General features: G+C 42.2%; 1 protein-coding gene across 1 annotated transcript; it reads right to left on the reverse strand.

The window, feature by feature from the left end:
- Positions 1 to 9259: 9259 nt before the first annotated feature.
- Positions 9260 to 10252, reverse strand: LOC115098694 (olfactory receptor 1F1-like). Its single transcript, XM_029615508.1, has one exon. The coding sequence runs from the start codon at positions 10244 to 10246 to the stop codon at positions 9260 to 9262; it is 987 nt and encodes a 328-aa protein (XP_029471368.1). The 5' UTR covers positions 10247 to 10252.
- Between the last annotated feature and the right edge of the window lie 726 nt (positions 10253 to 10978).

Below are 10978 nucleotides of genomic sequence, written 5' to 3' on the forward strand. Positions count from 1 at the left end.
TTCCACACTCCTTTACCGACCCCAAGCCTCTGCCCTTATAGAAAAACTTCAATGGCAGGCTAAAAACTAAACTGGGCATTATCATAGCTGCAATGAATTTAACTTGGCTACGGGTTCTCTCTTTAGCACTAATGGCCCTGCGGGCATCACCTCATTCCAAGACAGGGCTTACCCATTTAAGATAGTTACTGGACGACCAATGACTATTGGTCCAATATTGAAACCCTCCACTGTTTTCATATTTTTCCAGGGAGAATATTTAAACCATTATTTGTTTATGTTGCAGAAAGTTCTGACTTCACACTGGCAGAAAGTATGAGCATCTTTTCCTCCAGTAGATTCTGTGCCTACTGAGAGTGTGCAACAAGGTGATTTTATTTTTCTGAGGATTTTCTGACCAAAGAACTCCTTGGCCCCAGGTGAAGGGGCCCCTATCAGGTACTTGTAACTTATAACTTCACATTCTGCAGTAAAATTGGAAGGACACCCTACCTGGGTACATCTTTCCCATTGTAAAAATGCTTACAGTACTACAAGAAGCTCCTGAATATAGATCTCTCTCTTATGAGGCTGCGTAAAGGACATGATCCTACTTTTGCTTCTGTTTTATCTGCACTCCGCAGAGGCATGGCCCTATCTGGGGCCCCATGTACAGACTTATCTGGCCTATACTAAAACACTGCAGAAATCCTTGAATCTTTCAGATTGCTGGCTATGCTATCACCTAAAGCCGGATGGCTCTGGGTTTGTTCCTGTACCTTTCAATGAATCCTCCATCCTCAATCGGGATACTTATATTGCCCCTACTGCTGTCTCTCTTACCCACAGTAACCCTTAGGCCCTACCCCTGTGCACCAAACAGGCAGGGTGGTGTCGTCAGCCGGAGGGTGCCACACCTTGGGCAAACTGTACCAATACTATGACCGTGACCTATAAGAAGGGTTACTACTCTGTGGTGAAATACCGTTTGTCTGCACGATGGAGCTTTGCACATGAATGCTTCAACAGGACTTTACCTCGTTGTGACTACAGCAGAAGCAGTCAGTCAGTCCATGCGGTTCGCCAGCTGTGCCCTATGGAGGCTGAGAAAAAGATCCAGGGGACCTGCTCTACTGGTTATGGACACAACCTCGTGTGTACTGGGAACTATACACATGATGAGTACATCCCTTCTCCCATGTTTCTGCTGGCCAAAGCTTATATTGAAGCGCAAGGCTGTTCTGTGTTGGGCCTTCTTGTTGTTACCGGAGGGAACATATCACAAATCTACTTCACCACCTCTGAGGTAAGAGTAAATGACAGCAGGCTATCAGTCTTTAATACCTCAGGACTATGATTCTTTGCACCTTGGGGAGCAATAAAGACTATTTCCTTTAATACTACTGCTCAGTTTTCCTTTGGATACATTGGACCATTGTTTTTTTCTAAACAAGCATCATCAGAACTGGTTTACCCCCAAGAGAAGGCACAGGTCACTATTTGATTTCCAGATGGACAGTGATCCCTTTCATCGTGTTTTGAGGACCTTATTTTCCTGGTTTAGGAGTTTTTGAACTTGAAAGTGCTTAAAAAAAAAATCTTTCTGCCACTGTGGAAGTCACAATGAATGAGGCAATGAAGATTATGAGACTAATGCAACAAGAGATTAAGTCTCTTAAAGAAATAGTTTTAAGATAATCGTATGGTGCTTGGTTATTAATAATACTTATAACAATAATAGTATTCCTTTTTATTCTGTGTGTATCTATACAATGCATTTTATAGATACACACATGTTGATGGGCCTATTAGTCATTCCCATGCGATACATAAAATAAAATGTGCAGCGAAGCCGCACATTTTACTTTCAGAAATTAACGCCTGCCAAAGGCAGGCGTTAATTTCAGCCGGCACCAGAAAAGTGTACAGAAAAGCAGAAAAAACTGCTTTTCTGTACACCCTCCAACTTAATATCATAGCGATATTAAGTCGGAGGTCCCAAAAATAAGAAAAAATAAAAAATCTGCCCGCGGCCTGCGGGTTGGAAGATGGACACTCAATTTAGCCGGTGTCTGTTTGTGAACCCGTGGCTGTCAGCGGGTTCGAGAACCAACGCCAATAAAATTGAGCATCAACTGTCAAACCCGCTGACAGCTGCCGCTTCTGTCAAAGAGGAGGCGCTAGGGACGCGCTAGTGTCCTTAGCGCCTCCTTTTACTGAGTGCCCTCATTTGCATATGGGCGGATACTGAATCGCGTGTCCAGGACACTGGCCTGTGCGTGCATCGGGAAAGCAGGCGCTTGTCAGTTCTCCCGCGACCTTTACTGTATCGGCTCGTAAGTCAGTCTCTCAAACTTAGGAGCTGACTTCCTTATGCACATAAGAAATAAAGGCTTTTGATCATTAGAAATACACTGTCTCCGTTGTCCTCGTATCCTTGATAAACCTTTACATTGCAATATTCACTTTTCTTCATTTATAAGTGGCAACTATTTTTCCCAGCATTTCAAAAATGTTTGCAAACTTGTCTGAATCTTTATTGGCTGCCTCATTTGTCTGGGCTTCACTAAACTGCTCCCTTGCTTTCCTGAAGTCACTCTGACAACCTTAGTATTACCAACAACTTAGCCTACATTAACCACATTCCTTAAAAAAATGACTTTCTGCTCTCTCTGAAATGCATCAAGCATTTCCTGGATCTCATCTAGTGGCTGGCATCTAAATGACCCTGAAAGCTCCATTGTATCTTCATGTTTTGGCTCATCAACTCTCCTTCACTGCCACTGTAAATACTCATTAAAAAGATCGACTGCTTTGTTCAAACTTACCTAGTAATCAAAGGAATCTTCTCCTGTCTTGGGCAAGATTTGGTAAAATTCTGCAAGGGGTATGGTTTGATGGTATGACTTTCCCACAATGCTGCCTGAGTATATCAAATATGTACTTAGGATCACCATACAGATCTCTTTGACTGTTGCTGATACTGATCTTAGCCACATCTTTTGCCCTCACAGCGAGTCTCACCAAAATTTTATTTCCTTCTTTTTACAGTTTGAATCCCCTTTTTCTAAGAAAAATACACATTTTTTTCTTCCTCTCATAAATGGTCTGTGCCATTACCTCTGTGCTCAGGAGGTTCCTTTACATCTTCCTGGATGAATAAATATAATGGGGATGAGCTAGAGAGCAGATTAGGGAGCAGACTGGTATTTATTTACATGACAGCTTTGATTATCAAAATTCCAATGAGATATTATAAATGCATGTATCAGCTCCCCTTATTATATTTTAGATAATCAACAATTTAGATTTAGAAAAGGCACATAGCTCAGAACTATTATTGATGTTGCTCCTAGACTTCTACTGTTCGCTGGAAAAAAATACTTCTGGTATGTTAGTACAATTAGATATTATGGCGGCTTTTGTTACAGTAAGCCATATGATATTCTTGGATCGCTTACAAAAACTTGGCTTCAATGGCAATGTAATCTCATGGTTCACGTATTTCCTTAATCCTAGGATGCAGCACTTTCAGTTAAGTAGTAATTATTCTATTGGTATCAGCTGTGTTCTGGCTTGCCTCAATGCTCAGCTTTAACCTCTATCTTATTTAAATTTTATTTGTCTTTCTGGGTAATGTTTTGCATTCTCTAGGGCTTGTATATTTTGTTTATGTGAATGATATTCAATTTTTTCTTCCACATACAGCTCAAAATGTTTTGTTTAACATTCAGTTTCAGAATCGTTTAAGGACCAACTAGTTCTGAACTTGCAGAAAACATTCTTTGGATAGGTGAAAACTCTCCTAGTGAACGCTTGTCAACTTTAGAATATGATGGAATATGTATGCCAGTTAAAACTGAAGTAAGAAATTTGGGGATTCATTTCGATTCCTTTGAGATTCTGCCAGGTACTTGTGACATGGATTGGCCACTGTTAGAAACAGGATTCTGAGCTTGATGGACTTTTGGTCAGACCCAGTATGTCAAGTCTTATGTTCTTATGATTAATTATAATCTATCATTTAAATCACTAATACAACACGTGGAAAAAGTAGGATTTTTCAAGCATAAAATACTAAGGGGGTTATTTTCTAAAGCTTTATCGTGTGCGTTAGGGCCCTAACGCACACAATAAGGCCATATCGCATGCGAAAAGGGCCTTTTCTCATGCAATATAACGCAAATTAGGGGGGTGGGAGGAGTCGGGGCGGGGAGGGGGTGGAGTTGGCGGTGGCTTCCCTGCCGGCGATAATGTTACTAACATTATCGATGGCAGTAGCGCGCCGAATAGCACCACCTTTCGCAGGCCCGCCCCCCCCCACCCCCAGTTTTTGCAGGATTCATCATTCTGCAAAGAATGATGAATCCAGGCCTAAGACCCTTGAAATACATGCTAGCCCTGAATGTATTCCAAACATTTTTACAAACTGTGATCTTTGGTCAGCTTCATTATTGCAATAGCCTTTATGTGGGCCTCCCATACAAGTTGCTGCAGGTGTTGAGTCACCTTCATTGGAGAGAGCAATTCAAAATATTACTTGTATTGGGTAAGTGCTTATATTCAGAGGCTTCTTGTTCTATAGGAGATAGGTTGAAGCTTTATGTGCCAACAAGCAGCTTATGGTCTAATGCTACAAAATTATTAACTATCCCAGATGAAAGCAGTTTCATATAGGTCCCCAACTGTGGAATGCGTTATCAGTCAGACTAAGGGATGAGAGGTATTTAAAGATCTTTGCGGTAGAAAACAATTGAAGACTCTATTATTTAATAAAGCTTAACCATTTGTTTTTGCTGATCATATTATTTTGAATGTTTGAGATGTAATCTGCCATGAAACAAATAAAGAATTGTTGGATTAACCCAGTAAATGATGTGGAAGGATTATTATTGATTGATTGATATGTGTTTGGGTTTAACACAATTATCCCACAGGGATGTAGAAGAAATAGGACTTTGCTGCAAGATCTCAATGCTTACCTGCTTTCCAAAAGTGAAACTGAAACATTGTTAGAAGCGTGCACTGTCTTTGCAGGCTCATGTGCATCCAACTCTCCCACTTTGCTGTTATAAAGTTTTCTTCCGGCTTGCATGCCTGAGGAGGGACCAGCAGTTTGGCTGCACTCCTGCATATTTTTCCTGGATCATATTACCTAGTAGGGGTGTGAATCGTGTGATCGATCGTCTTAGCGATCGATTTTGGCTGGGGGGAGAGGGAAATCTGATCGTCGTGTTTTTATTTTTTTAAAAATTGTTAAAAATCGTAAATCGGGTGAGGGCGGGAAAACCGGCACACCAATAAAACCCTAAAACCCACCCTGAACCTTTAAAACAAATCCCCCACCCTCCCAAAACCCCCCCTCAAATGTTTTAAATTACCTGGGGTCCAGTGGGGGGGTCCCGACATGATCTCCCTCTCTCTCTCTGGCCACGGCTGCGTTGAGAAATGGCGCCGGTGGCCCTTTGCCCTTATCATGTGACAGGACAAAGGTAGCGCCGGCGCCATTTTGGTTCCTGGCTCCCGACGTCACGCGTGCAGGAGATCGCTCCCGGACCCCCGCTGGACCCCAGGGACTTTTGGCCAGCTTGGGGGGGCCTCCTGACCCCACAAGACTTGCCAAAAGTCCAGCGGGGGTCCGGGAGCGACCTCCTGCACGCGGGCCGTATTGCCAATCTTCAAAATGGCGCTGGCGCTACCTTTGCCCTCACTATGTCATACGGACTCTAAAACTGCTCAAAGGGTTCCCCCATCCTAACAGCTTTTGGAAAAAGGCAAAGCCTGCCAATTGTGATCTTACTGTAGCCACCAAATAACAGTTATTTTTTGCTCATGTTATGAAATGGACCAACACATGCTCTGGCACTGCTCCCTCCCTCTATCCCTTTGTTTGTAAAAAAGCTGACACTACTTTCGTTCCTTGTATGTAAAACTTCCAAGTAGCCGGCACCACCAAGCTCCGAATCATCTCCCATTCCTCTTCCTCCCCCGTTGTCCTGCAAAATCAGTGATATACCTCTCTGTACTTCATGCTCCCGAAGCACTCTGCTGGAACACAAAATGAGACAATGCATCATACCCTCTACCTAATTATCCCACCTTCTGTTAATCGTATTGCGCTTATTCATAGGACACTTATTTGTGAAAACACGATGTATGCTCCTGCGATCTGGCCACTCCCTATACATGGTCACAAGTGTCTCTGCTGCCTTCCTGTGCTAGGGTTGTGAATATTATTCCCTTATATTATTCTTTCTTTTTTTTTTTTTTAAACGCGCTGTACCTCCCCAGGTGTCTGCCTACTCACCCCCCCCCCCCCCCCTCCCAGTCGGGGAACACAAAACCCTGCGACTCCCTACTGTAACCATCCCTGAGACGTTCCATGTCCTGGATTCTGCGGCCTTAACAAATCCCCCCCGTTCCCCCCCCCCTTTTTTTTTTTTGCTGTTCCCTACCCTAATACCCTAGGATGGGCGCTTGGACTGGTTGACTCCTTTCATCCCTGAGGACTGCAGCACTTGGATGCACCTGGACACCGGGTGTGCACCATTTTATGAGGAGCAAGCGTGCCGGAATTTACACTCAGGGAATAAACAGGTGGCTTTATTGAATCTCCAGCATACATCTGATCCTCCCATGATCCCTCTCACGTCACTCCTTTTCACAGTGGGCCCTGTTCCGTGTGCTGAACCTAGGTTCATGCTGACCGAAGCCACACCGGCACCTACTCCCGCAGGAACTCCCTGGGCTACCTTACCGGTCCCCGCACTTTTGTTGGTCATTTGCATCAACCATAAATTAATATCTTGCATACCCCAGGACATGAACCTGTTCCCCGCCATTTTTTCCTTAAACCTCTCATCATAGTTGAGCCATGCCCAACCTTCATAATCCTTGAACGTGCCAAGGATGCTGTTGCCATAAGCTAGTAGTGCCCCATATTGCTCAGGCTGATGATGACCGACAACGCTTGCTAATCTAAAGAAACCTCACACCCAATTGATTATATTCTTGGAAACCTTGGGCCCTGAAGAATTACCACTCTTCTTCTTCTTCCCCTTCATCCACTCTTTTTTTATCACCCCCTCCTGCCTGCTAATAATCGAAATATGTTCACGTATCTTCTGCGCCTAATTCTGCTACGTAACATCCTGGGAACTCCTTCCCATAATTCTGTTAAGGAGGCTAAGGCCGGGTGACCCATATCTTGGTTGGAGCCCGTTCCTCTAAGTCTCGTGGACTTTCTCAAACTACTACTGCCTGATGAAGAACTAGAGGATGAGTCAGAACTCGAAATGGAGCTATCTTATAATCTTGCCTTCTTTTTGTTCCTTTTATGCTGGCTTTTTTGCTGCTCACTGTACCCTCTTTACCTTCCACCACTCTGTGCAAGATGCTCGACATAGGTTCTCCTGCTCCACTGCCAAGAGTCTCCTTTGTGTGGAAAATCTCCTCATGGACTGCTCTCTCCCAGTCTCCTGTAAGGAGGTGCTCGGTCTCTCATCCTCCACTCTGCCTGCAACAAGAGAAATACCAGCGGCAATATCCATCCCATAGAGAAGAGAGACTGGTGGGGCTTTCAGTGCTCCCTTGTTCTTCTTTTGGCCGCATGAGTCCTCTCCATAAATGTACTGCCTGCTCCTTGGAGGCCACACAACCATTTGTTAATCAAGGTGTGCCTGGGGCATGAAAAGATCAGGAAACATGGGACTAAGATACACAATTTCAGGAGATTCAGACTTCATAAATTAAACACAATACCATTTATTTATTAATTGTAGAATAATAGATGCATTTGAATGTATCATCCATTCTGTGATTGTACTCTGTTTTCTTTTGGCTAATTGGAATTAGCTAACACACTTGTCTACAGTCCCTCCCTCTATAAATAATTTAAACATGCACTAAAATGTACCATAAATACTGACCCTCTTTTATAAACAAGAGTCTCAGCATTACTAGTCTGAAATAAACACTTCCAAAATCACAATTTGTTTGATTTATTTTACATTTATCTCACATCTTTTTATTGCTAGCTCAAGGAGAGTTACATTCAGATACAGTAAGGATTTCCCTGTCCCCAGAGGGCTTATAATCTATGGGCCTCATTTTCTAAGCATTTTCCCTATAGACACAGAATGGAAGAAAGGTCTTGGTAAATCAGGCTCTATGCTTGTACCTGTGGCATTTGAGGGTAAAGTGATTTGCCCAAAGTAGCAAGAAGCATCAGCAGGATCTGAACTCTGGCTTCCCTTCTTCTCAGTCTGCTGTTCTATGCCATACAATGACATGCACACTGTATTTGGGTGGGTTTTGTGCATGAAGCAAATTATGATGTAGTGACAAGAAAATATTGTCAGAATTATGGGTGAATTTCATAATTCATTGTACATTTACCTGGAATCAATAACATTCCACTAATGCTGCATTTGTTAATGGATTTCCTTAAATTTATGGATGGAGATGTTTGACACCTTTAATGCAATACATATTCAACTTCTGTTAGCATTAATATATGAATGCAGGGCATTGTGTAACTTTTTCTTGAAAATACTATGTTCAAATCTGGCCACCACATCTCAACAAAGATATAGATGCACTGAAGAAGGTACAGAGAACGGCGACCAAAATCATAAAGGGGATAGAACGATTCTCCTATGACGAAAGGCTAAAGAGGTTAGGACTGTTCAACTTGGAGAAGAGATGGCTGAGGGGGGATATGATAGAGGTCTACAAAATCATTTTTTTACTCTTTCAGTTAATAGATGGACTAGGTGCACTCCATGAAGTTAGCAATGAGCACTTTTACAACAAATTGAAGAAAATTCTTTTTTACTCATTGCACAATTAAGTTCTGGAATTTGTTGTAGAGTATGTGGTAAAGGCAGTTAGCTTAGCTTGGTTTAAAAAAAGTTTGAACAACTTCCTAAAGGAGAAGTCCATAAACTACTATGTTTCAAGTTGACTTAGGTAATAGCCACTGCTTATTACTGGCATTAATAATAATTAATGTATTGGTACTGGCTAGGTACTTGTATCCTGGATTGGCCACTTTTGGAAATAGGATACTGACCTTGATGAACCCTCAGGCTGACCCAGTATGGCAACTTATGTTCTTATGTTTTTATTTTCTTATGTATTGAAGACACTTTGAGCTCAGCAAAAGAGACAGGATGAAACTTAAGACACTTGAAAAGCTCTGTTCAAATGAGTTACAAATGAGAGCCAAGATGGAACTTAAGTTTCTTCAATCTATCTATTTTTGGGGGATATAAGTCAATTAGGATAAAAAAACTGAATTTCTTTTCATGAATCTGGGTATCCTTCCTTTGGAAGAAAACACTTTTGTCTGTAGGGCTTTCTTCAGTGCCATCTTTACATCCCTGTTCCTCAGGCTGTAGATGAATGGGTTAAGCATGGGAGATACCACATTGTATACAACACTGGTAATCTTGTCCTTTTCCAATGAATAGCTGGAAGAAGGCCTAAAATACATGAAAGTAAGTGTCCCATAGAAAAGGAACACCACAGTGAGATGAGAGGAGCAGGTGGAGAAGGTCTTATATCTTCCACCAGTGGATGGGATCTTTAGGATAGAATTAATGATATGGATATAAGATATCAGGATGATCAGGAAGGGCAGTATTACTACCAGTGAGCCTTGCGTGAAAATCACCAGCTCATTGATGGAGGTGTCTGTGCAGGAGAGCTGTAATAGTGGTGTGATGTCACAGAAGAAGTGTTGAATCTTGTTGGAGCTGCAAAAGGAGAGCCGGTATACCAACAGTGTGTGTAGCAAAGCATGCAGAAAGCAAATGATGAAAGAAGCAGCCGACATGCTTGCCCATGCTTTTTTGTTCATTATTGTGACATAATGCAATGGATTACAGATGGCAACATAACGGTCATATGCCATGACTGACAGGAGAACACATTCTGTCGTTGCAAAAGCAGCGAAGAAATAGAGCTGGGTGATACAGTCAGAGAAAGAGATGGTGTTCTTGTCAGAGATGAGGTTGCTTAACATTTTGGGGACAGTGACTGAGCTGAAACACATGTCCACAAAGGACAAGTTACAGAGGAAGAAATACATGGGAGAATGGAGCTGAGAGTTCCCACTAATCACCAAGATCATGGTTCCATTCCCTAGTAAGTTCATCAGGTACATGACGAGGAATATGACGAAGAGGGGACCTCTCAGCTCTACATGATCTGTGATGCCCAGGAGAAGAAATTCCGTCACTGCTGTCTGATTCTTCTTTTCCATTTCTAGCGCTTTGACAGAGAACTCTAAGAAAACATTCAGCTAAGGAAAGTACATCAGAAGGGTTAGCAATGTGAAGACTCCTCAAGGTCACAGGGGATACAATTTGATCCATTAACATCTGAGCTTCAGACCATCTGAGCTTTAGCCTTTACGGAATAAATATCTAAATGTCTGTAAGAAAGATAAATGAAAAATCCTGAAATGTTTACTCATTCTCACCTGTTAACAAAGGAGGTAATTTTTTAAAACTATGTACATTTTCAGAGTGGGACACAGCAGGGACAGAGCGACTTGGGATTACACTGTCCCATTCTACTTCGCAGGCCCAAGGCATGGCGTACGATACCTCTGAAGGGGGAGGGGCTTATGAGAAGGCCTTGTGGAGGGAGGGGGTTAATTTTGCTGTTTTGGTGGTGGGTGGTGGGGGCAGTTTCTTTTTTATGCTTTCAGGGTTTTTTATTTTGCTTCAGTAAACAAGCCAAAATAAACATTAATCAAACCAAAACACAAATTAAAATAAAACAACACTTGAAATGAATAAAGCAAAATGAAAAATAATTTTTCATGTACATCACGCAACAATTTTTCAAATAGAAATTAAGAATATAACTTCCCTTTGCAAATTGCCTTGGGAAAACATCCCTGCAGAATTCCTAGCAAAGTATAGACCGTATTGGCATCCCTTGCCCTAACCCTGCCCCACAGGGTTGCTTCCCCACAATGAATCTTAAA

Source organism: Rhinatrema bivittatum, chromosome 1 (genome assembly GCF_901001135.1).
Source record: "Rhinatrema bivittatum chromosome 1, aRhiBiv1.1, whole genome shotgun sequence".
Lineage (NCBI taxonomy): Eukaryota > Metazoa > Chordata > Amphibia > Gymnophiona > Rhinatrematidae > Rhinatrema > Rhinatrema bivittatum.